The sequence below is a fragment of the Ips typographus genome, linkage group LG3 (assembly GCF_016097725.1).
Source record: "Ips typographus isolate SLU linkage group LG3, UJ_Ityp_2.0, whole genome shotgun sequence".
NCBI classification, from domain to species: domain Eukaryota; kingdom Metazoa; phylum Arthropoda; class Insecta; order Coleoptera; family Curculionidae; genus Ips; species Ips typographus.
This window is the reverse complement of record NC_138424.1, coordinates 7,426,198-7,453,925: the sequence shown is the minus strand read 5'-3', so window position 1 is coordinate 7,453,925 and position 27,728 is coordinate 7,426,198. Positions and strand designations below refer to the sequence as shown.

At 33.7% G+C, this 27,728-nt stretch overlaps 2 protein-coding genes and 1 non-coding gene across 4 annotated transcripts; 1 reads left to right on the top strand and 2 right to left on the bottom strand.

Moving 5' to 3' along the window:
* The first annotated feature begins 1,139 nt into the window (after window positions 1–1,139).
* On the top strand, window positions 1,140–25,327 carry LOC145725884 (nucleoredoxin-like). Of its 2 annotated transcripts, none has more exons than XM_081974800.1 (8): window positions 1,140–1,618; window positions 5,516–5,925; window positions 11,918–12,073; window positions 12,147–12,275; window positions 13,908–14,008; window positions 24,283–24,569; window positions 24,633–24,830; window positions 24,935–25,327. In XM_081974800.1, exons 2-8 carry the CDS (start codon window positions 5,554–5,556, stop codon window positions 25,117–25,119), a joined length of 1,428 nt encoding a protein of 475 aa, XP_081830926.1. In that variant the 5' UTR covers window positions 1,140–1,618; window positions 5,516–5,553; the 3' UTR covers window positions 25,120–25,327. The 2 variants fall into 2 exon arrangements, with proteins under 2 accessions (XP_081830926.1, XP_081830925.1); XM_081974799.1 differs by having other exon boundaries at window positions 1,141–1,618; window positions 5,530–5,925.
* On the bottom strand, window positions 25,323–27,699 carry LOC145725885 (18S rRNA (guanine-N(7))-methyltransferase). The gene is made up of 7 exons (XM_081974801.1): window positions 27,544–27,699; window positions 27,439–27,476; window positions 27,205–27,383; window positions 27,076–27,150; window positions 26,900–27,018; window positions 26,602–26,812; window positions 25,323–25,539 (listed from the first exon to the last, which is right to left on the bottom strand). The coding sequence occupies exons 1-7, from the start codon at window positions 27,577–27,579 to the stop codon at window positions 25,379–25,381; spliced, it is 819 nt and encodes a 272-aa protein (XP_081830927.1). The 5' UTR covers window positions 27,580–27,699; the 3' UTR covers window positions 25,323–25,378.
* Window positions 26,085–26,168, bottom strand: TRNAL-UAA (transfer RNA leucine (anticodon UAA)). Its single transcript has one exon. It is a non-coding gene; the product is annotated as a tRNA-Leu (tRNA).
* Window positions 27,700–27,728: the final 29 nt, after the last annotated feature.

Below are 27,728 nucleotides of genomic sequence, written 5' to 3'. Positions count from 1 at the left end.
CTACAATTAAATTTTTTAAGCTTCTTAAGTGAATTAAGTTGGGTTGAGTTAGTTTTGGGTCTTTGAACTTCTCGTACAGGAAGTTTCAAATCAGAATTTTATAAGAGATAATTTTTTTTTCATCGTAAACAATGAAATTAAAAAAAACACGTAATTTTTGAAAAATATCTAGAGACGTAGAAGATAAGGCAAAAACATTAAAACCATCTTCCTGTATCTAGGCTACTAGAGAATTTTGGCAAACGTCGTTCATAATGAGTATTAATTTCATAATGCGTGTTCCAAATTTGAACAAAATTGTTCCAACGGTTTGACAGTTATGACAAAAAATCGATTTTTTAAACAGAAATTTGAAGGACTGTATTTTCCTTAGGAATCATTTTTCAGGAAAATTACATAATGCATGTCAACTTATTTTTTAATTGGCTATGGATTGGTGAATTAGTGACATTTAAAACTGGATCACCCTGTATATTTGACCTTCTGATGTATATGATACAGTAGTCAATTTTATGATTTGTCTAGTACCCAGTTTTTGCAATAATGAGCATATACGTGTATAATGCTGAAATAATTTCTTTCAAACAATTCGATCTTGCAATATCTATTATCCTCTCGACTTTTCTATTCCTCTTTTTCCAGATTTATTTCTAGAGAAAATTCTGCGAATTTGGTTCTAAGTGTGTTTGCAATATTGCCAAACTGACAAATTAAGTCACAATTTAAATTAATGTCTATTTCTTTGTTTTCGCTTTTCAAATTCAGTATGGTTTTCCTCATTTTTTTTTTCTTCCATAGAGATTGCAGCTTAATATTCAAAGTCTTCATTTGAGTTTTAAGTTTTAGTTACCTCGTTCAATTTTGACATTAAATGTTGTGTGTATAGTCGATTCCAAACTCGAATTTACACATGCAGATGCAACCTACGTTCATCAAAGCAACTATAAACATCAATTTGTAATGATACAGACTAAAAATTAAAATAAAAAAGTCCTGTCTTTCCAGCTGCTGCCATTAACCCATTTCCTGGATAAATCTAACTAGTAAATTAAATGAAATCCAAGTCGGATGCGTAGAGATCCCGACAATGTAAACAGTTTTCCTGAAAGTAAAACCGAAGGTGGAACTTGTTTGTTAGTGGTAAAGAGTTCAGTAAGCGAGTCACGTGCAATTAACTTGATGGGTCGGTTCGGTGGTAAACAGACACCGAAGGAAATGCCGGCGAGAAAGAAACAGAACAGGATTCTCGAATACTTCTGCTTGGAATTTCACCAGGTAGAACGGATTTTGCTCCAACGTTTGTGTGATTAGTCGAACATCATCAATTTTGTTGCAGTTTTTTTTAAATACATTTTGACTCGAATATTTGTATTTTAGTGTGAAGGGTGGTTTAAAAAAAGTGTTTTTAAGGGTGGTTAATCACCACTGGTGAAATTTATCAACTCCAAGGGATCAGCAGGAGTCCCAACTCCTGCAGCACAACTTTCGGCGCCTCAGTCGAAATGCGGACGTCGCGTTGTTCGTTCTAGGCGCAAAATCGACGCATTTTTGATAAGAAGTTTTACGTGATTTTATTTGATTAACAATTGTTTTGAAAGTGTTCACAATTTTTTCTAAGGTAAGTACGTTCCAAATAATAATTTTGATTAGTTGAATGAACTAAAATGTTAACAAACTTGATCAGACCAAACAAAATGTTTTTGACCCAGGTCTTCACGCGACTTTAACGGCAAATAAATTTAAATAATTTACCAAGCCTGTGTGAGTAACGATCCGACCATAAAACCCACTAATTACAGTCGTTGTAATTAGTCTGGTTTGTGTCTCCACGTTACCGGATGTAAGGTGCATGTTCAAAAAGGTAAAAAAGACGTCAGGCTTAGATCTGACGAGTTTCTGCTTTTAGTTCCTTGTTAACTTACGTACCTCGACGTTAAGTACACACTTAAGCCTTTTTGCATACAACCACTTGGGAAATAAAATTATTATTAAAATATGCAGTAATGAGAGTCAATATTCATCAAGACTTGATAATAGGGAGTTCACATGTGTAAGAGAGGAGACATTTACGTAAATGTCTGCACAGGGGGGGGGTAGTTTGTGATTGGTCAAAAAATGCATACAATCACTGCTTTGTTACTTCAGCAATTGGCAAAAAAATGTTGTTTTAAGCATTAGGTTATGAAAATACTGGGTGTTTACGAAATGTGGGGCCAAAATGACATGAAATGAATTTCATTTTAAATCTTAAAAGAGTCACGTGCCTATTTGCACCTTAAAAAAAGAGTCACGTGACGTTAAAAATAAAACTACTTAAAAATATGATTCGGTCACTCCAAATGGGTTTTACATGCTATTTTGTCACTGACTGTTCTTTCAAACTGTGTTTTTTGCAATTCATACTTTGACAGTGTTTTTCTCCCTGACTGAACTCGATTTTCAAGTGTGTTTTTTTATGTTATTAGATAGGAAATTTAATGAGGATTCCAAAAATGTGCCTAAAAACATGATTCAGTAACTTCAAAAGGGTTTTGCATGCTATTTTGTCCCTGACTGTCCTTTCAAATTTTTTTTTTACAATTCTAAATTTGACAGTATCTTTATCCCTGACTGAACTCGATTTTCAAGTGTTGTTTATGTCATTAGATAGGAAATTCAATGAGGATTCCAAAAATTTGCTTAAAAATGTGATTCAGTTACTTCAAATGGGTTTTACATGCTATTTTGTCCCTGACTGTCCTTTCAAATTTTTTTTTACAATTCTAAATTTGACAGTATCTTTATCCCTGACTGAACTCGATTTTCAAGTGTTTTTTATGTCATTAGATAGGAAGTTCAATGAGGATTCCAAAAATTTGCTTAAAAATATGATTCAGTTACTTCAAATGGGTTTTACATGCTATTTTGTCCCTGACTGTTCTTTCAAACTGTGTTTTTTTCAATTCAAATTTTGACCGTGTTTTTCTCCCTGATTGTACTCGATTTTGTAGTGTCTTTTTATGTCATTAGATGAGGATTCCAAAAATGTGCTTAAAAATATGATTCAGTCAATTCAAATGGGTTTTGCTTGCTATTTTGTCCCTGACTGTCCTTTCAAATTTTTTTTTTACAATTCTTAACGTAACGTTAAGGATGATATTTTAACCTTAAAAATAGTCATGTGATTCAGTGTTAAAAATAACTGTCACGTTGCCTCTCAAAAATACGATTTTGCTATTTAAAACAGTCACATGACATTTAGGATTCTGTTTTTAAAACCCCCCTAAACCTTCCTTAAAAAAATTGAATGATTAAAAATTGTCACGCGACTATTTTCACTGTAAAACGAGTCACTTGACTTTGAAAAACGTCAGTTAAAACTGAAAAACGGTCACGTGACCCTTCAAATATCATTTTGACATTTAAAACTGTCACGTGACATTATAAATTCCATTTTTTATCTTAAAAAAGTCACGTGACCTTTAGGAAGGTTTTGAAAGATTTTGGGATTTAAAACGGTCACGTAATGACGTTAAAAAAAGCGTCACGTGACGTTTAAAACTAAATTTAATAATTGAAAACAGTCAACTGACCATTTGCACCTTAAAAAGAGTCACGTGACGTTAAAAATATCAGTCTAAAATTAAAACTGTCAGGTGCCCTCTCAAATACGATTTTGCCATTTAAAACAGTCACATAACCTTTGGAATTTTGTTTTGAAAAAAAGTCCCTAAACTTTCTTTAAAAAAATTTAATTATAAAAAATCGTCACGCGAATATTTTTACTCTAAAAAATGTCTCTTGACTTTGAAAAACGTCAGTTTAAACTGAAAAACGATCCCGTGACCCTTCAAATAGCATTTTGACATTTAAAACTGTCACGTGACATTATAAATTCAATTTTTTATCTTAAAAGAGTCACGTGACTATTTGCACCTTAAAAAGTATCACGTGACGTTAAACATAAAACTGTCAGAACACGTTAAGGATGATATTTTAACATTTAAAAATAGTCATGTGATTCAGTGTAAAAAGAGTCATTTGACTTTGAAAAACGTCAGTTTAAACTGAAAAACGGTCACGTGACCCTTCACATATCATTTTGACATTTAAAACTGTCACGTGACATTATAAATTCCATTTTTAATCTTAAAAAAAGTCACGTGACCTGACCTGAAAACGTGACCATTTTGAAAGATTTTGGGATTTAAAACGGTCACGTAATGACGTTAAAAAAATTGTCACGTGACGTTTAAAACTAAATTTAATGATTGAAAACAGTCAACTGACCATTTGCACCTTAAAAAGAGCCACGTGACTTTGAAAATATCAGATTTAACTGAAAAACAGTTACGCGGCCCTTCAAGTAACATTTACAACTCGTACTTGTTTAAACTAACTCCATTTCGATTAGGCATAGCGCCGTTATTTAAGGAGCAACAAAAAAGTAAATAAGGAAAATCGTAGGAAATTATATTCTCTACAAGATTGTATAAAAGTGCTTTGCCCTTAAGGGCCTCCTTAAGGAGTTATAAGGCAAAAAGTGACAGGGTGCACCGAATTGCTTTTTTTCAACTAACTCCATTTCGACTGAAAAATAAGCTTATGTTATCACTTTCAATATAATATAGTTAAGATTTGACATTTATTGTGTTTTTCCTTGTATTATTTCAATATTTCTAGATCCTCACGAGGTCAAAGAACGAAAAAAGGCCAGTCCAGTATGTCCAAAAATCAGTAGGTACTTTTTCGCACTGTAGCAATACGACCAAATACAAACTCAAAAGATCATTAACTGACTTGTTGTGATAAATGCTTGATTTGTATAATAATAAATTCCAGTCAAAATGAAATAATACAAATAATCATAATGATTTTAAATGCCAGATATAATCATTCACTTATTACGAGATATCTACACTACATTCCTATACATAAAATTGCTATTTAGGCAAACACATTCACCCTCAAAATAATGGTAATGCATATTTAATAATTCATATCTCTAATGGTTTAGGATTGTGGTGGATACGCATACAGAGAGCTATTTAACTGCCATTTATAAGCATTAGACTTTATCAGTACCAATTAATTTATGTTAAAATTCCAAAATATTCGAAAAAATTTAAAGTACCTTAAGAAAACTACATGTAAATCTTATTACTCCATTTTTCAATACCAAGTAATAAAATCTAGAGAATTTATGTCAGGAAACGGCGCAGACTATATTAATGGTACTTTTCTTCCAATTTATCTGTAGGAAAATTGCTGATTTTGAAATTTACTGATCTAATATGTGGAGAACAACTTTTTGTAGAATATAAAAAAAGTCAATTTTGCTTAAACCTGTAATTATCTTCAATATTTCATTTAATTATATCAAAAGCGACTTATACTATCGGCATCATGCATCAGCCCAACCGTATTAAACCACATTCTCTCCATTACCATAATACTTAAAGCATAAGAGCATTACGTGTTATCATCGTAAACTCATAAATATTCAGTTGATCCGTTAAAACTAAATTACTTACAGCCTTCTACTTTCAGAACCGGACGTTTTTCCATCACAACATGACAGAGAAAACAAAATGGCCGGAACGAATCTTCGGCAAAAAACTGCTCAAATGCGACTCCACCAACAACTCCAACGATTTTGACGCAATGCCCACCATGGAGGTGTTGAAAAACGTCCACGTGACCGGCGTTTACTTCAGTTTTGCCAACATCAACACCCAAAGTGACGATTTCCAGAAAAAACTGCGCGACTTGTACGATAAATTGAACGCGAGTTGTGCCAATGGTGATTCGGATAAACGTTTCGAAGTGATTCAGGTGGTGATGTGGGCTCACAATGATAATTACGGTGACTTTGAAATCAGTCATCGGGACAGTTTACTTGGACTACCTTGGTTTGCTATGCCGTTCAGTGAGATTAATTTAAAGGTATGATACGTTTCAAATAAGCAGTGTGATTGAACTAAAAGATGTACATTCGCATGTTGGAAAATCGACGATAGTTTCTACTGACAAGGTGAAAAATCGAGAGTAACTAAAACCACGAGATTGATTAAGCATTTGGTGGCAAAACGGCAGCTGTAGCTGACGTCAACAACTTCTATGAAGTGCTTTTTACGCCTTGATGGAAATCCATTCGCTTCGAAGTTTCCAATTCGGTAACAAAAGAAAACCCGAAATGGGAAACTGTGCCTCAATAGCTCCACGTATTTTAAATGCTGCGTTATCGAATTGAAAACACTGGAAAGTGTTTTTCTCTTTTGATGAGTGCCTCTGTGGCAATTATGACACCTTTTTGTTAGGACCCCACTTAATTAAAAATAATTCTTTTTAAACAGAAATGTTTCTTTTTAAGCCGCTTTCTGAATGAACGAACGACGTTTCACAAAAAGTTAATATCTCTTCAAATTTCAAAGAATCCATTTAATTCAGGTTATTGTCAATTTGCACATTTTGTGTAAATTGCAATCAAACTTGTATCCCAACAATTGTAATTTAATTAACTGTGAAATTATCACGTAAAAGGGTTTTGTGAATAATTCTCTTGTAGTAATTAGGTAACATCAAATTGATGTGGCCACAGCCTACCAATTATTCGGACCAAGAAATTTGATTGGATATGACAATTATCGTTTTTGAACTGTGTGAATCTCGTGTGCAATTATTAACAATACAATAGTTTAGTATTCAGTACCAAGCACGTTAACAAGGCATTCTTACTATCTTACTTTCACTGTTTGTGGTTTTTGTAATTAGTTTTTGTTTTGTTAAATATTGTTGCATTCTACCACAGATTATAAAAGGTTAGGCCGGGTTATTCATTAATTTCCTTATTGATTTAGTTTAAACTGCAGAAATCATACGGAAGAAAAATCAGAAATTGTTTCCATTCCGTTCCCTCTATACGGATGTCACGTGACTGTGATACTACCTTTTTGAAAATAAATTACAAAACATTCTTCAAATATTGTGAATGATTAAAATTTCAATAAATTGCTCCATGAGTAGGATTTTGACAGTTGTGACATTTAACTATCTGTGGCCTAATTCGTTTACACAGCTGAGCGAATGTAACGTCACAATGACGTAATTTGACAATTGGTCAAATTATGGTTTTGTCAAATTACGTCATCGTTACATAACCACAGTCTTGTCAGTTATGAACATGCCAACTGTCAAAATTCGTTCCATAAAGCGACAAAACATTCTGAAAATATTCTGATTCAGTACAAATTCAGTAAATGTCGTTTTATCGCTTCATAAGTAGGTTTTTGGCAGTTGTGATGTTTAACTGACTGTTTTAGACTAAAGGCGTTTTTGATTAGTACGATTAGTGCAAAATTAGTGTATTTCGATCTTGGTCATGCACTAATTTTGCACTAAACTTGCTAATAGAAAACGTCATCAGTCTGGTCTGTTATGAACATGGCAACTGTCAAAATTTGTTCCATAAAGCTATAAAGACAAAACATTTTGAAAATATTGTGATTTAGTACAAATTCAGTAAATGTCGTTTTATCGCTTCATAAGTAGGTTTTTGGCAGTTGTGACGTTTAACTGGCTGTTTTAGACTAAAGGCGTTTTTTATTGGTACGATTAGTGCAAAATTAGTGCATGGCCAAGATCGAAATACACTAATTTTGCACTAAACTTGCTAATAGAAAATGTCATCAGTCTGGTCTGTTATGAACATGGCAACTGTCAAAATTTGTTCCATAAAGCTATAAAGACAAAACATTTTGAAAATATTGTGATTCAGTACAAATTCAGTAAATGTCGTTTTATAGCTTCATAAGTAAGTTTTTGGCAGTTGTGATGTTTAACTGGCTGTTTTAGACTAAAGGCGTTTTTTATTGGTACGATTAGTGCAAAATTAGTGCATAGCCAAGATCGAAATACACTAATTTTGCACTAAATTTGCTAATAGAAAACGTCATCAGTCTGGTCTGTTATGAACATGGCAACTGTCAAAATTTGTTCCATAAAGCTATAAAGACAAAACATTTTGAAAATATTGTGATTCAGTACAAATTCAGTAAATGTCGTTTTATCGCTTCATAAGTAGGTTTTTGGCAGTTGTGACGTTTAACTGGCTGTTTTAGACTAAAGGCGTTTTTGATTAGTACGATTAGTGCAAAATTAGTGCATGTCCAAGATCGAAATACACTAATTTTGCACTAAACTTGCTAATAGAAAACGCCATCAGTCTGGTCTGTTATGAACATGGCAACTGTCAAAATTTGTTCCATAAAGCTATAAAGACAAAACATTTTGAAAATATTGTGATTCAGTACAAATTCAGTAAATGTCGTTTTATCGCTTCATAAGTAGGTTTTTGGCAGTTGTGACGTTTAACTGGCTGTTTTAGACTAAAGGCGTTTTTTATTGGTACGATTAGTGCAAAATTAGTGCATGGCCAAGATCGAAATACACTAATTTTGCACTAAACTTGCTAATAGAAAACGCCATCAGTCTGGTCTGTTATGAACATGGCAACTGTCAAAATTTGTTCCATAAAGCTATAAAGACAAAACATTTTGAAAATATTGTGATTCAGTACAAATTCAGTAAATGTCGTTTTATCGCTTCATAAGTAGGTTTTTGGCAGTTGTGACTTTTAACTGGCTGTTTTAGACTAAAGGCGTTTTTTATTGGTACGATTAGTGCAAAATTAGTGCATGTCCAAGATCGAAATACACTAATTTTGCACTAAACTTGCTAATAGAAAACGCCATCAGTCTGGTCTGTTATGAACATGGCAACTGTCAAAATTTGTTCCATAAAGCTATAAAGACAAAACATTTTGAAAATATTGTGATTCAGTACAAATTCAGTAAATGTCGTTTTATCGCTTCATAAGTAGGTTTTTGGCAGTTGTGACTTTTAACTGGCTGTTTTAGACTAAAGGCGTTTTTTATTGGTACGATTAGTGCAAAATTAGTGCATGCCCAAGATCGAAATACACTAATTTTGCACTAAACTTGCTAATAGAAAACGTCATCAGTCTGGTCTGTTATGAACATGGCAACTGTCAAAATTTGTTCCATAAAGCTATAAAGACAAAACATTTTGAAAATATTGTGATTCATTACAAATTCAGTGAATGTCGTTTTATCGCTTCACAAGTAAGATTTTGGCAGTTGTGATGTTTAACTGACTGTTTTAGACTAAAGGTGTTTTTGATTAGTACGATTAGTGCAAAATTAGTGCATGTCCAAGATCGAAATACACTAATTTTGCACTAAACTTGCTAATAGAAAACGTCATCAGTCTGGTCTGTTATGAACATGGCAACTGTCAAAATTTGTTCCATAAAGCTATAAAGACAAAACATTTTGAAAATATTGTGATTCATTACAAATTCAGTGAATGTCGTTTTATCGCTTCACAAGTAAGATTTTGGCAGTTGTGATGTTTAACTGGCTGTTTTAGACTAAAGGCGTTTTTTATTGTTACGATTAGTGCAAAATTAGTGCATGGCCAAGATCGAAATACACTAATTTTGCACTAAACTTGCTAATAGAAAACGTCATCAGTCTGGTCTGTTATGAACATGGCACCTGTCAAAATTTGTTCCATAAAGCTATAAAGACAAAATATTTTGAAAATATTGTGATTCAGTACAAATTCAGTAAATGTCGTTTTATCGCTTCATAAGTAGGTTTTTGGCAGTTGTGACGTTTAACTGGCTGTTTTAGACTAAAGGCGTTTTTGATTAGTACGATTAGTGCAAAATTAGTGCATAGCCAAGATCGAAATACACTAATTTTGCACTAAACTTGCTAATAGAAAACGTCATCAGTCTGGTCTGTTATGAACATGGCACCTGTCAAAATTTGTTCCATAAAGCTATAAAGACAAAATATTTTGAAAATATTGTGATTCAGTACAAATTCAGTAAATGTCGTTTTATCGCTTCATAAGTAGGTTTTTGGCAGTTGTGACGTTTAACTGGCTGTTTTAGACTAAAGGCGTTTTTGATTAGTACGATTAGTGCAAAATTAGTGCATAGCCAAGATCGAAATACACTAATTTTGCACTAAACTTGCTAATAGAAAACGTCATCAGTCTGGTCTGTTATGAACATGGCACCTGTCAAAATTTGTTCCATAAAGCTATAAAGACAAAACATTTTGAAAATATTGTGATTTACTACAAATTCAGTAGATGTCGTTTTATCAGTATATACACACTGCCATTAACTCTCGCATTCTCTACTCAGTGACAGTACTAATATTGAAATTGATTACACACATCACATTGTGTATAATAAATTCTAATACTTCCTTTTATTTAAATCAACTGATGGGAAAAGATGAATCGAAGGAGGCGATTACATGAATAGCAATCATTGCACACCAATATGATGCTTATAAAGACTTTCTAGTATTTTAATCTTAAGAATTTCTATTTCATTTATGTCTGTAGAATCTACATTTTTTAGACAGGAGAGTTACAACCATTCTAATGTAATTTTTCTTCGAAAATTTAGTTTAAGTAACTGATTCATAGACCGAAGAACTTGAATTAGTTTGTTCTTTTCTACATTTTAAGAAAAAAATCCATATATTAGTGAATGAGTCATTGTATTTGTCAGTTTTTTGAAAAAACTGTTTAAGGGTACTGTAAAAACCTCTTTCCAACTTATACTTTGAATGGATTTTGAATCCAAAAGACAATAAAAGGTTTACAATCATGTATGCTGACCGATTTATACAGAAGTTTACTTTTATACATTCTAAGTACATTTGAATACTTCTATTTACGTATAACATCAAAACCAATTTTTAAGTCATACTTAATAAAAAAGGGAATATTTTTTTAACGTTAGAAGTGGCGGTAAAAGGGAAATGGATAGAATGTGAAGGGATAGAACCTTACGAAATGATTTTCTAATTGCCTTTAATTTGCTGCCAGTCCATTTGGCTTGCGTGCTCCATTTATATTGAGAATCGATGACGTTATGCTTGGCTTATATTTCGATTTTTTATCGTCTCGACAGCCACTCTCTTCGATAAACAGTTTTTCTAGTTTTAATTTTTGATTTAATACGCAAAATGACAATATTTTTCATTTATTGACAATATCAGCACACTATGTATTTCCGAATCAGTAGTAGTAGCAGTACAATTTTAGATAAACTTGCTACTTTCAGAGGGAAAAAAGGCTACTTTTGTTCATAACATGCAACTTTAAAATGTTTCGTTGCATCAAAAACATTATTGCCTGGAAGCAAAATTTTCTCTGACCTTCAGCATACATTTCTGAGCAAAAACAGAAAATGAACCACTGAAAAATTTATGACTGCACCACTATCTCCCTTTTTCTTTTCGAAACGTTTTTCCATTTCCAGTTGCTCTTAAAACATTTCGATTCTTGGCGAATGTTGACAAACACACTCGTAAAACGTAATAGGCTTGGAAAAAGTCGACGAATCACATAACCGCCAATGGAAAACGATAAAAATGTAAGACCGGAGCATAATGGAGGAAAATAAAATTGATCGCTTCGGCGATTGCCAAAATCTACTTTTGTTTGTGTTTTTTTTTCCGAAAGAGAAGAATTTAATGCCCCTATTAAAACTTTCTTATCTAATCTTTAATAGTTATTCATTCATACAAGTCAAAATTACCTCTCGTTTTTGTTTCCAAGGTACGTTGTTTCATTGTCTTCCTCCTCCATCTATATGAAGGCTTTTTCCTTAATTACTGCACCCACGCCGTTGATTAATGGATGTTTCGAAGTGCTGGAGGTTCACAATCATTACAGTCTTCTTTTTAGATAGTAAAGTTTCTCCAGTGACTGTTAATGTATTTTAGGTACTTGCACTAATTGTATGTTTAAAAGTTAGATAATCAGCGAAAAAATTGTTAGTGTTTCTGTCTAAATTACTTTTCTTGATACATTTACGTATTTTCAGACAAAATTGAGCAGACGGTATCGAATAAAATCAGGAGTACCAACTTTAGTACTGCTCGACAAAGATGGTTCCACAGTGAGCGTTTCGGCTCACGAAAGACTCTTGGAGGACCCCAATGGTACCAATTTTCCTTGGAGGCCTCGACCTGTTGATGAGGTATAACTAAGATACCATACTCTGATTTTCGTGTGTGAAAGGATTTTCCAAAACAATAAACGAAAAATTACAGGTCCTGAAAGACGTGGTACTGCAACCTGGTGGTACTTATTGGCAAAATCACTCAAAGCGCATACAGGGTGATATCCGGTATAGTGACGTGCCCGATGGTGTTCGTGGGTTTTATTTCTCCGCAAATTGGGTAAGGCAATAATTTTGACAAATTTCAAAAAATATGTTTCCAGTTAGTTTTCTGAAAAAAGCATTCTTTATGTACAGGGTGGTCCAGTTTTAAATGTCAATAATTCACCATTCGATAGCCCATCAAAAAATAAGTTAACATACATTATGTCATTTTCCTGAAAAATGCTTCCCAAGGAAAATACAGTCCATAAAAGTTCAGTTTAAAAAATCGGTTTCTTGTCATAACTGGAGGAGCATTTTTAATCAAATTTGGGACAATCCATTTACTGGTTCAATTTGACAAAATAAGTATCTCTTATAAAATCCTGATTTGAAACTTCGTTTACGAGATAATTGAGTTATTACGTTCAAAGACCCAAAACCAACCCAACCCAACTTAAAAATCGTCTTGAAAACGGTGAAAATCGACTTAAGAGTTTTAAAAAATGTCTTTGTAACCATTTTTCTTAGTTTTCAGGTAAATTGAAAGACTTTAGTATTGAAAATTGACTTAGAAACCAGTAAATTAACTTTGAAACGGTGAAAATTGACTTGAGAGGCTTAAAAACTGTCTTTCAGTCAGTCTTGGACACCAAAAAGACTCTGAACCAATGAAAAGTGACACCAAAAGCTTAAAATTTGCATTTGAAGTAAGTTTTTATAATTTGAAAATACATTTCAATATTATAGTCTTGAAAATAGTCTTATAAATACAGGATATTGACATTAGATTCATAAAAATTGACTTGAAGACTAACTTTTCAAGTTTTTTTACTTTGCTTTTCATTTTCTTTTAACTCTGGACTATTTTTAGGGCTTTAAAACTGCTTTCAGCTTGGAAAATCGAGTTTTAGGGTTATCTTCACCAAGTTTTTAACATAGCAGACTTAAAAAACTATTTTCCATCGGCTTAAACATGTGTCATTTCACTCTTTGTCAGTATTAAATTGATCTCTAGACGCTTTACTGTGCTTTAAGACTGAAAAATCGAATTTTAAACTATTTTTTATAGTAAAAGTTAAGTTTCAGACTATTCATTGATGGACATAAACAATTTTGGCATTAAATGCTACGATATTAGTCTTGAACACTAATTTTTAGAATTAAATTAGTACAAAAATTCGGACTGTTACCAGTGTCAAAAATTAACTCGAAAACCTCACAGATGACTAGATTTGAACCATTTTAAAGTAAAAAATACAATAACCCAAGTAGACATTTTTGTCAATTTTGAATAATATCCAGTGAACGTAGAAAATAAAGACTATCCCCCTATATTGACGCATCTAAACAATTTTGAAGAATGTCATTTACATCATATAAACGAGTACTCATTTCATAATTGCTTGTTTCAAATTTGATCAAAATTGGTGTGATCAAAATGACAGTTGTAGCAAAAAAAACGATTTTTTAAACTGAAATTTGGAAATCTGTTAATCCTTAGGAAGCGTTCTTCAGCAAAATGACATAATGCATGTCAACTTATTTTTTGATGGGCTATCGATTGGTGAATTATTGACATTTAAAACTGGACCACCCTGTATAGGGGTTTTTTTTTGGCTTTGTTTTCCAAATATTTCAATTAAAATTTATTTCATTTGGCGGAAACAAAAAAAGTTTTGAAAATACATCTCTTTTTCCATTTTTGTAGTGTCCTCCATGTAAAGCGTTTACTCCCCTCCTGGCTGACGTCTACAAGCTAATCAAAAAGAGAGAACCTAATTTCGAGATTATATTCGTCTCCAGCGACCGGTAAGCGATTGCATTTATGTTAAACTAAAGGTCAAAAATGTAATATCCGCTTTAGTATTTTACTGTTTATTCTATTAGGGGTGCTGCAGCATAAATAATTAAAAAGGGGCATTTATAAAGTTAATTAAACAGCGCAGCTTCTGTTAGCCCAAATAATTCTTAGTTTTAAGCTTAAATTGTGACCTTATTCTAATCAGGGTTTAAAATCTAATAACCGAATTAAAAGCGCCTTGGTTTCTGGGTCATTTACCCTGTACGGGCAAACAACTTTCTCCCTTCAACTTTTGGGTTGTATAACACCCCAGGACGCCAATTTGTATTTAGATTTAAAATTGGGGGAAGCTTACAAACACGGGGGGATTTTTTCCTATATAATTGGCTTGGTTGGGTTTATCCTGAAAACTTCAATTTCGCAGACAGCGTTCTTCTACGTTATCGAACAAATAGATTTCTGTCCTGCTAACTAAAGTAGGGTAAGCCAATAATACTAAACGACTCTCCATCACATTATCCGGGGGTTTCGTCGAAAATTTGCCATAATTTTCAGTGGAGTGGAAGTCGAGGTAGCATCTGGCCGGCCGATAAGGGGTGGATATAGCATCAACGCTTCCCCAAATATTTTATCTCTCAATTTATAAGGGCATTGGAGAACGAAATAGGCCGAGAAGAAAATATGATACCAAGTGAGCAATTTCTCCAAGCAGAGTTAATACTGATTTTTTGATAAACTACATTTTTTCACTTTTAAAAGCTATAGAGAGTAGATTTGTGGAAAATCAAACAAAAATAACGTGACGTAACATAATGTTATAAACCGGCAAAAGTCACATTCAAAACCTTTATCTGTGTGACATTGTTTGGGTCACTTTTGTTTGATTTTTTTAGTACCATTTTTTTAGGTTGGGTTAGAGTTTTTTTGTGAGATGTTTTGGCGCCAAAATAAAATGGCACTAAAATTGTGGGTTATATAATAACTATATTATACACTTTGCATAACCGTATTTAGTAAACCAAAAAAATGAGAACAAATTAATTATTTATTTTCTAAAATTTAATAATGTGCAGGGCAGGGTTTTGATCAAAAATTAACTCAATTTTAGAAAAGTCCAAATTTTGAGAAATTTCTTAACAATATCAGAATAAAGAGATGGCTTTGCGACTTTCAGTATTGTGTCAAATTTGAGCCTCTGACACTTTTATATCACTTTTAATATTTGTTACCAAGATCAGTTGGCATTTAAAAGGCTCTAATTTTGTTCTTCCTGACATAATACTGACTTATTCCATGCAAACTCTTATCGAACGAGTGCAGCACATCTTCAATACTCATTATCATAAGAAAGACTTTTAAAAACAAAATTCTTCTCAATTCTAGATAATGTTTTAAGGTTTAAAGGTTATTAAACTAACCCAATAAAACTGTTCTGGTATGAATAATCAGCACAGAAAAGGATCTTTCCGCTTAATTGACGGATTTCAGCTTAATGCAGACCATTGTGAAGACGGTTTAAATCTAGCAATCAAAAGTTTCTCTCTGTATGCACAATTTCTGGTGGATTTAGCTCCAACTATTGCCATCAATTGTAACGCTATTAGTTTACTAACTAGTTAATCGTTAATCAACGTGATATATGGTAGATGTAGTAGACAATGGAATCAACATTGATTATATGTCGTAAATTTGGCTCCCTATTATAAGAAAGTTTAGAATCAATGCATAAAGAACAAAACTTAGTATTTTTAATAAAAATCATTAAATACTGCCTGCCGGTAAAGCTGAAAAATGCATGTCTAAAGCAGCGGAAAAAAGTGCAGTGTTCTGATACTACGTGACCCAGATTCTGAGACACAATAGGGTAGGTTATTAGGGTGGATAATTTAGCGGAGTCAACACAATGAAAAATCTGGTTCTGAAAGGCAATTAAGTTTTTGGATCTAAATGAAAAAAATAACATTAAGCAATATCACTTATAGACTATTTTAATCTTCACAAATTAAATACTTTTGCAAATTATTAACTATCAAATTTGTTAAAGTTATTCGTAATACTGAAATATCTTGTACTAAATTTTCAGAACTGCTATTTATTATTTATGTTCGGTTATAACATCTGCCTGAGAGCAAAATCGACGAATTTCAACTAATACCGGAACAGGAAGTCCGGTAAGTCTGGAAATGGTGAGAATTTAGGAAATGATATTAGCCGTGAATGCATTACATGCAGGAGCTGACTATTCAGATGCACATGCAATTTATGACATTTGTGTCTAATATACATACATATCTTGGAAACGATAAGAGATACACTGTCGGTTAAATAAGAAAAAAGTTGCTATTGTTAGAGCTTTTTATAAACAATTTCTAGTACTTAAAAATATTTTATTAGGAAAACAAATTAGTATCAAATAATTGTCCCAAATTCAGAAATAAACCAGTAAAAGAATCATAAATCTCTGAAATCGGACCTTGGGTTATTGTCATTATTTATGGGGTGAATAACATGTTATTGACTTAAGTGCTGTTAAGCCCATTTTGACAGTTCGTAACTCTGTCATTTTGACAGTTACTCAGGTCCAGTTGGGACTAAATTAAAGCCCTTTCAATTGTCATTTGACAGGCCTAAATTGCGCGTATGTCAAACTGTCAAAAAAGGTCACAATTTGACAATAAAAACCATCGTACAGTAGTAAAAATTGTAGTGATGTTAAGCCCATTTTGACAGTTTGTAACTCTGTCATTTTGGCAGTTATTAAGGTCTAGGTTGGACCAAATTAAAGCCCTTTAAATTGACATTTGACAGGCCCAAATTGCGCGTAAAAAGTAAAGACAACATTGGGCTTCTTGGTGTCACTCGACTTAGTTCCATTTGACAACTCGTAATTCAGTAATTTTGACAGCTACGTCACTCTATTTTTTACCAAATTGTTAGTCTTTAAATTGTCTTTTGACAACCGTAAAAAGTTCCTATAGTCAACTGTCAAAATTTAAGAATAAAAACAACATTGCACTTATTCGTGTCGGCTTGGTTCAATTTGACAGCTCGTAATTCAGTTATTTTTGACAGTTACGTCACTCTAGTTTTCACCAAATTATAGCATTTTAAATTGTGTTTTGACTTCTGTAAAAAGTTCATATAGTCAACTTAAAAACTACATATAGCCAACTGTCAAAATAGCGTCACAATTTAACAATAAAAACAACATTGCATTTATTGGTGTCACTCGACTTGGTTCGTTTTGACAGCTCGTAATTCAGTCATTTTGACAGTTAAGTCACTATAGTTTTGACCAAATTGTAAGTCTTTAAATTGTCTTTTGACAACCGTGAAAAGTTCATATAGTCAACAATCCATTTTTTTTAGAGTGAGACAAATTTTTTTATCAATGAGACAAAAGTATCCCGATCTATAAACACCTGACGGATGAACTAATGTAACAAAAAAGATCATCATCAACATACCATAATGATATAATGAACAATCAATAGCTAAGAAATCATTTAAAGATTTTTTTAAACCTCTCAGTTTATTTAATGTATTTTATGGTTTATAGTCCATTTTTAAATTTTAAGTTACCGTAACCGTTACACGCCATTAACTATTCAATGCATAACGAGGGTAATGCAATAATTTGTATTAAATTAAATTGCCAGTCTTTTTGTGGCTTTACTTGGTGTGCCGCATATAATAAAATTAGTTACAATATTGATTCCTATAAGAATAACGAAGAGTTAATTATTAAGATGGCCGAAAGTTACTTTTTACCAAGAAAAAAAGATTTTTTCCACTACTAACATGATAAACATATCATTATTGACCGATTAGTAACTTGAGAAATTCGTTTTCTCTACCTTAATGGTCATTGTTGACCTAGGTCAAAAATAGTCTAATCTTTAGTTCTAGTCTGGCACAAATACAACAATAAAGGAAATATTATTGACCTAGGTAAATAATAATGTCAATGTATATTAAGACATATGAAATATACTTGACTTGACAAACAAATAAATTAGGTTGTCTTTTCATGTTATTGTTTTGTTGTTATCCTAAATATTGTTAATAATAGAATAATTTCTGTCTAAAGCTTGGTTAATAATATACTATTATTACAAGAGGCAACTTTTCATAAACCACAACTTTTCTTACAATGATTGGTAATGCTACAAAGATTAAATTTGATTTTTTCAGTTTTCTGCATTCACACTCTACACAACAAAATTCAAAAATATTCTCTTTGGTCTTCTCATTGCTCTTTTTTTGGCAAAGACTTAATGTAACGGATAATTTGAGAACTTATCCAAGAAGTGTTTTAAATCTTTTTTGGTTTTCACCAATTTCATGGCAAATCATACCGCTGCGTATTTTAAGTGGTATACAAAGTGGACCAAATCAGTTATACAAGTATACAAATTTTGTTTTTCTTCAGAGATCTAACAGTTTTCTAGTAATCTACAAAATATAATTCTAACACTTTTACCTAAATGAAATACTAATTATTTATGTTTTAAGAAAGCCACAAAATTGACATTACACTTGTAAGCACTTATTTTTATGACTGGTCTATGTCAGACGTTCATTTACAAACTTTGATGACAAATTTTCGTAATTTTTGACTTTCTGTGACGTCGGATCTTCTTCCCTAAGTAGAGCTCGAATCAGCTAAGAAAAGGCCACAGGCGTCATCAAACGATGATGTCACGATCTCTGTACGTCTCGCTTTAAATATTGCTGCTCTCGTTACTTTCCAAGTTGTTGCAGCCAGTCAGTGGCGTGCTATTATTTTATCAGTAAAATGAAACATTTTCGTCGTTTTTAATAAAGAAAATAAAAGACAACAAGTTTTTCAAAGGAATGGAAACTCCTTCTGCTTCTTTCTTCATAAATTGTAAGACGTTACTGACGATTTCACCTTCGGCCTTGGCTGTATATGATAACACCTTTCTTTCCAACCTTTTTGAAAGACATTTTGACAAAATAACGTTTTTTATTCATAACACTATGTGAACTTCAACTGCGACCATCAACAATACAACCAAAACACCAGACTAAAACGGAACCTAACCTAACCCCCTAAGTCTCCCTGTCCGCCACTACATTTTTTTAAACTTGGCAACACCGTTTAGAGTGCCGGCTAGTTGGTAAAAGCATATAAAAAGGTCCAAATGTCCCTGGCCGCTGCCGCATCTGTTTTAATTGTGTCCAAGTAAAAACCGTACTACGTTGCCAAGTGGCTTTTTGACCGCTTAACAATATATTTTCGGGAATATTTTAATAGGACGCCTCTGATTATATCTAATGCGACGGCAACTGTAGAAGGAGAAAGAAATAGTTTTAAAAACTGCGTCATTGATGATGCGGTGGCCTTTTCTCATCTGATTCGAGCTCTACTTTAAGCACACCGTTGCAGCAAAAAGAAATAAGCTTGTATGAGAACTATCAGCTGATTCTCAAGGATTAAAGTTAATTTTAGGAAAAATACATTACCGTTCTCATGACAGACATTAATTTCTTGCGAGTTCTGTTGGAATCTGTTGTTCCTTCAATTGAAATTGGATAGATTGAAAAGTTTTTTGAACCTACCAAAACAAAAATTTCTCTGTCTGAAACTGACGAACAACAGGAAATTTATCGAAATAGCCTGCTCGCCTTGTACTCCGTTCGCAGAGAGAGGAAAATAAAAGGAAATTACGCCACTTAGTCCGAGTTTGCAGGGCAGTTTCGAACCAAACGGGCGGAAGTTTAATTTTGGCCCAGTTCGTTTATTAGGCTCCTCGGCGAGTTACCATTACTAGAGGTAACAAATTAAGGCAATTTGTCAGTTTATCCAGGCTTCATCAGAAGCGTTTTTGTTTGTTTATCAATGGCGTGGATGCATTTAAATAGCCAGGAGCTTGCGACTGAAGTGTGCGTATTTGGTTAGCTTTGATCTCTACGTCTCTGGACTTTTAGGGTCGAACGGAGTTACCATCATAAACATAAAGCCAGCAGAACAACAGTAGAATAAAGATAAACATAGTTTAGAACGCTTTTATGGCCCCAAAAGTCTGGAAGTTTCGATTCTGTTGGTAGGGAAAACTTAAATACTTAAGTACAGAGATTAACTTAATTTTAAAGACAGAAATCAAAGAAAATACATTTATCTTGACTTTTTTTTTGCATATTAGGTGCTAAAAATACATTATAATGCTCCCTAAAATGGAGATTTTATTTTGCTAACTTAGAAAGTTAGTAAATTTAAAGATTCACTGTCATTTTTTATACCTGCTTTATCATTTTTCTTTCCACCTTTATGAATCATATCACACAAATGTTACACTTATTTATAACTATACTTCAAGACCGAGTCTTTTACAATCATTATAATGTTTATTGAATACAAATTTAATCTTGATGAGTTGTTCAGAACTTTCGAAAGCTTTTTCTATATCGTTTACAAGATGGTTTGAAATAGAATGCTGCATGACTCAACTGAAATAAGAACTCCTTTTAGTTCTTACTTTCTGTTCCAATACCTTTTTGTGCTGTTTTTGAACAACTACTTACAAACAACTTTACCATTTTAAAAAGAGCAGACAACGTTAACCTTTTTATTATTTCTGTGTAATTCTTTTTACTTCCTTTCTAGCAAGTCTGGCATCTTTTACAACTTTACAGCATAAGGAAACATGATGCACCATTATGGAATAACTGTAAAACTTTATAGTTCAACATAAAAGCCGCCGATGTTCAACACCCCCCGCTTTATTATTGATAATCTCGGTTTACGTGTTTGGGTTGAAAGACTTTAAAACTCCCCTTTCCTACCCCAAAAAGATGAAATTCTACGATAAAAATATTGGGCGTCCACAGTATTTTACCAACAATACACTACATATCCTAGAAGCTTAAATTAATCAACCAACACCGTAAGGGGGAGTTTTTTAGTTATAAAACTGATGGAAGCATAAAACTTTTTCTCGTTTCGCACTTAATGAGCTTTCACCGGAGCACCTACGGTGGCGACATTATCAAGGGTGGAATTTTGGGGGGGCTTGGAACGTAACGAGACTATTAGGATCCCCCGTATCCATGGCAACTCGGTCGGAAGTGCATGCATCCCGATGCTCCTGTAAGGCATTTTACAACACCCCAGAATAATTAGATTCCCTTTTCGTATATGGTATTTGGTTTGATGCGCTTAACCGCATAAATTTATTTAGTCACCGCATGTATAGTGGTTGTTTAGGGAAACTCAATTAAAGACCATTTGAGAAGTTTCTATGTTCCAGTTCTCTACTATATTCTGATAGGAACTCTTGACATTGTTACTTTATACGTACCTCTGTCTCCAATAAAGAATTTTGGGCAAAATTTTTGGTTTTTAGGCCTACTTATAAGGTCTGTCATTCAAAATTCAAATAACAAAGGTTTGCATCCATTCCCTAGCAATTTAAATGTATATGATTAATGGTTTTATGCCCCATGCACCAATTTCCGCAAAGTTTGAAAAGTCATCATGAATGTAAATTTTCCTTCATGTATCCAACTGTCACGGTGAAAGACATTTCAATGAAATGTACCTTTTGAATTATTAATGAAATAACTCATAATACCAGCAATACAACATTGTATAACAGTTGTGTAGTTTTGCAAAGCAAACCAAATCTCGTGTACACACATATGTGACACTAAATACGTATTTTGAAACAAAGTTCCTATCCTGCAAATACAAAAAAACCTGAAAGAAATATTTAAAAATAAACAATTTGTACATTCAAAATACTCCAGTGTAAAAATTGTAAATATGTAAAAGCCAAGAAATCCATTCTCATCAAATCATATCAGACATATTGTTCTCGAATTACACTGATATGAAAGATTTGAAATTATCCAGACAAAATCAACGGTTAGACAAGAAAGATGCATTGACAAAGTTGGATATGGCTCCAGTGGCGTAGAACTAGACAGGTCTTCTTCTTCTTTCAGCAGCCCTTTTGCATCCACTCGTGGACATAGGCCTCCCCTTGCTGCTTCCATTGGGATCGGTTCATTGCCATTTTCTTCCCGCTATTTCTTTTATATCGTCGATCCATCGTTTCTGTGGACGACCGCACTTCTTTTATGTCGCCTTGGACGCCACTGTACTATACGTCTTGTCCATCTGTCAGTCTTGTCGTGCCACATGCCCCACCCAACACCATTTCTGACGTGCGATGTGCCCTATAACATCGTCGACTTTAGTACAGTTTGGTTTTATCGATGTTCATATTTAAACCGATTTTTCCCGACTCTCTCTCTAAGTCTGCCAACATTTCGATAAGTTCTTCCTTCGTACTGCTGATTGAAACTATGTCGTCCGCGAAGCGTAAATGCTCAGATATCTACCATCCACGCGCAGACCCTTTTTGTCCCAATCTAGTCTTCTGAATACGTCCTCCAATGCAAGGGTAAATAACTTAGGGGATATTGTGTCTCCTTGTCCTCTGTTAATTGGTATTCGATTGGTTGTTACATCTTCTTGCACTTTAACTGTGATTGTCGCCTCTTTGTATATGTTTTTAAGTAGATTAATGTACCTTGAATCTATTCGAGCATTATTCAGCCCTCGGATTATGCCCAAAGCTCAACAGAATCAAATGCCTTAAAAGCGAGATGGAGCGGCGTATTGTACTCATTACACTTTTCTATAAGAGTCCGTAGCGTTTGAAGATGCTCTACGGTGCTATGTCCTTTGCGAAAACCAGCCTGATCACTCGACTGATATTCATCTAGTTTGCCCGTATGCCTGTTTGTAAGGATCTTGGAAACGAGCTTATAAGGATGGGGCAATAAGCTTATTGGGCGAAAGTTGCTGAGTTTTAATTTGTCTCCCTTTTTGTGTAACAAGATGACTTGGGCATTTTGCCATGTTCTTGGAATATTACCGATGTGAAGACATTTGTTCATTAAGATTTTCATGGATTCTATTGTGGTTGTGCCTCCCAGTTTTATCATTTCACTAGTGATTTTATCTTCACCAGGAGCTCGACCATTTTTTAGTTGGCTTAGCGCTTCCTCAATTTCGGTGGAGTTTATGTCAGGGATTTCTTCTGAGCCGACGTTCATGATCTCACATTAAGTATTAGCGTTCTCTAGTTACGCTGATGAGGTCTTTAAAATATTCTTCGATTATATTTACTATCTCGTCACTCTGGTATTTTACTTCGTCGTCTTTTGATAAATGCATGCTTGTCCATTTTTATCAAGTGATTTCAGCACTCTCATATTTTTATTGTTTTCTATTACGGACTATCATGCTGTTGTTGTGATCTCTTATGTCTCTCCTTATACTCCTTTTAACTTTTATGTTAAGTTCTCTATAGTTAGGGTCACTTCTATGTGTGTTTCTTCTTATATTCATGAGGTCTCTAGTTTCTTCTCTGTCTCTCTATCTGTTTTGTCGCTGTCTGCATGCTGTTCTGTATCTTATTTTTTGTTCCAATTCATCCAGGTTCATTTTGCTTTTAATGTTCCTTTGATAGGTGTCGACATTTTATTGAAGCTCTAGAAGAAGCTCTAGCTAGAATTGTTGGAAATCTTTTTTGATCGATTAGTTTCTTCTTTTCCGTTCCAAGGTTAATTTTGATTTTTGCCCTTACCAGTCTATGGTCACTACCTGTATCGAATCTATTTAATACTGAAACATCGGTTATTATGTACCTTTTATTCGATATACAGTACCTTTTATCGATTTATACTAGACAGGTACCCTATCCAATCTATATGGTCTTTGTCTGATAGAATGGTGCAAATTAGAGTTTAAAGCTATCTGAATACACTGACTGACACTTTATTGAGAAATCGATAAAACCATGCACCGTAAACTTAAAATATGTCGTGATTGCAAGCGTTAAACCTGTATAATGGCTATGTAAATGCAGCATTAGTATTTCACCGACTAGACAAATAACATAGTGGTGAATAATAAAAAGGGAGGAATTATAGCCTACAATTACTACCGTCCGGACCTTTCGTGATTCCATAAATTCACCCCGACTGATTTACGAGACGGTTTTCACCCTCTGGAGGGTATGCAATTTATTTGTCTTTGTATGACGCTTTGTCACTACGGTTTTTCCACTCGAAAACCCCGCGGTGTTTGTCAAGATTTTTCTTCAACTCTAGGAAAACAAAAGTTTCTAAAACTGCCTAGTTTTATATTGTCTGGCCGTGTTAAGGCGCCCAACTTATTCAGTTATTGCACATACATCATGCCCGGTTCTGGCTATTACACTCATAAATAATGCATGATTTTCAGGAGCGCCGAGTCTTATAGTGCTTACATAGAATCGATGCCTTGGCTATCTGTGCCCTTCCAGCAAGCTTCGGTAAGGGCCGAATTGGCCCAGCTGTATGGTATCAGAGGCATTCCCACTTTGTTGCTGTTGGACAGTAATGGCCACGTGATTACTATGGATGGTCGGTCCGAAATTGTGGAAGATCCTCTTGCACAGAATTTTCCTTGGAAGCCTAGGGCAGTAAACATTCTTACTGACAGATTCTTGACAAAGCTACATGACTTTCCTGTGATAGTCCTATTCGTGGGTAAGACAACTGGAATTCTCCTAAAGCAATAAAATTTCTTAATACCTCTGATTTATTACATAGATTCAGAGGAAACAGAGTTGCAGTTTGCCGAATCAGTTTTAATTCCAGCAGCAAATAACTACTACAAAATGAATAATATTAACATTTCGGCAATTCCAGAGGACCGATTGTTTTCCACATGTGACCAAGATGACTACTTTTTACAGTTTCTGATAGGAAATGACAATGAGTGCGCTGATATTCTAAGGGATTTGATTGGTAAGTTCCAAGTAAATCAAAACCATCTAGTTGTCAACGGTCTTTATATGCCCAATAATTTACTGAGAAAAATATGACGGTACATTACACAGTTTTATTTGTAGGTTTGGATGACGTCGTTCCATTACTAGTTGCTGTCGATATCCCAAACCGAAGATTCGCCTCCATGGACTATGGAGTCGAAATTACCCCAGACAGTGTAAATGATTTTGTAAAAAAGTTTCAGTTAAATGACTTAAAGTTTAGAGTTATAAGCGAGGAGGGAGTGGAGAATTCTGAGCATTTGTAAGCTGCTTCAATTCCTTCTTAATGTGAGTTTATAGTGCAATATTCATTGTTTTTTGTGTAACAATATGACGTAATATTAGCGGTAACATAATATGTGATTTACCTTTATTAGGTCCTATAGGGTTTAGTAACATGTAAATAAAGCATTAATTTAAATTTTAGGTATGCATGTCAATATTAGCTGATTAATAAATTACGTTGGTATATCATTGGGGTATTATTTTATTTAACAAATCAATAAATTATAAAAGTAAATAAAACTAAAATTTGCCGCACCTTTTTCGTCCAGTAAACTTCGAATCGGCCCTAACTTCCTTACCCTGTCTACGTCTTCTTTCTTTTTTGTCCTGAATCCAGTTTTTAACACTTTTCAGTGGTTTACCTCGGTTTTTCAGTCGGTCTCTTTTTGCGTAACTAACACCTGAAAATTCCAGAAAACTATAGCCACCAATGATATAGAATGTTCCAAACTAACTTCAAATATCGAGCTGCAAATTAAACTATATAGTTTTTGGATTGATAATACAATTAATTTATCAACTCTTTAATTTTATAGTTATTATAAATAATACAATTGAACTTGAAAATTGAAAAAGGGAAAAATGTGTAGGGTGTTAAAAAAATTAAAAATGAGATTTTAGGTGCCACACCATTATTGGCCAACCCTGTATGACTTAAGCCCAGTACTTTCAGTTCAGAATAACTTTATTCTAAGGATAATATCTATGGAAACCGTGAAATCAGACGCTGCTATTGGTCAATCCGTCATTTCTATAGAAATTATCCTAAGAATAAATGTATTCAGAGATGAAAGTACCGGCCCTAAGATGATTACTGCCTGCAACGAGGATTTAAAATTTGTATTTCAAAAAATTATAAATTAACATAAGAAAAAAATAAATAAAAAGTGTTTGTTTCCAGAGCTTAAAATGATTGATTATAAGCCCATGAGAAATAAAAAAAGATTGTCAGGTGTGGGGTTCGAACCCACGCTCCCTTTCGAGAACCAGAGCTTAAATCTGGCGCCTTAGACCGCTCGGCCAACCTGACTATACAGAAAGATCGTCCAATGCTGTTCTTAAACTGGTAGCTCCAGTCTATTGATTAGCGCCAGCCTGTTTGTGATAAGGCTGGTTTCGAACTTTGTGACATCTGTTAAATGGCGTTTTAGTGAAATTTTAACTAAGAGTTCAAATAAAAAAGTTGAAAAAATTACATTTTTGCAAAAAGTGCATTTTTGGCAATTTTTTATTTTGCTCCAGGAGAGTTCCAATGAACAGGTTAATATTTCCAAACGAAAAAACCTGTGAATAAATGGTCAATTACATCACAGGTCACACAGGGTGAGTTAGCACAAACCAGCCTATACAATACAAGGTGTCTCAAAAACTACTCTTTAAAGAGTAAATAGAACATTTATTTTTCTCACTTTGACTTACTTCTATGTTAATAAACCAACCTTAATATATTTATACAAACTTACCTTCAGATGCACTTTCAGTGCCCAAGCCCTTAGGAAGTGGAACATTCCCTCCAGTCATTAAAACCAAAAAATACTTCTTAGCTTTTGTAGAATTTGGATAATCAATAACAACTCCACCATAAAAACCAGCTTTCATTGCTTGGGTTGTAACCAGTTCCATTTGATCGCCATTTTCTGGGTAAAACTGCAAAACTGCCCTGGCTGATCTACTCTGCAAAGAATAACAAACATTTTATTGTAGTATGAGACAGCAGAGGTTTTTTATGGGTAAAATTAGATGTGTTTTTTTTTCACTCACCAAACAAGCATATAAAGAACTGAAAAACTTGTAGAGCCTTTGTACAGGTTTATGGTGTGACTTATCAGCATTACAGAGCCACTGCAAAGCTGATATTGAGATTGCCCCATCAAAAGCACCTGAAAAGTTCAAATATACAGTTCATAGGTATTAGTAGGCTATTGAGTTGAACCTACCTGCCCTAAAAGGGCAACCTTGACCCATATCAGATAGAACTAAATCACCTTCAACCTCTCGCTCCAGAGCCACATCTAGAAATAACTTGTTTCATGGGATACTAATCAAGTCAAAACTCATCAACTTACCAAGCATTGCAGTGGATATGTCCATACCCACCCAGAAGTGTCCATTCTCTTCTAGGACACTTCCACTAAGTCCAGAACCACAACCAATATCCAAGATAAATGAAGGAGAGTCTTCAGGAAGAAGCAAAAGTTCTATGGCTCTTTCAGACATTTGCTCCTGAATCTCAATAATCCTGGAGCTGTCATTAAACGAAAATTAGAAAAAGTACAACAATTACACAGCACTCAACTTACTTTTGAGTGTATTTTTTAGCTTCACTCTCATTGTAGAACTGTTGGTAAAAAAAATCAAGGTAAACCTTAAAACTATTAGGTGAATGAACGTCAATATTTACTTACGATTTCTGGAGGAGCCAAGTGTTCTGGCCGTGACATAATTAAAACTTAAAACAGTTGATATTTTAACAAAATATAAAGTTTATCATTCAATGTTGTTTATTGAACTCTATTATGGTATTATGACGTTTAATACAAAACACATAACCTCAAATTTAGAGCACGTGGGTTAACGAATTCGTTTCGGA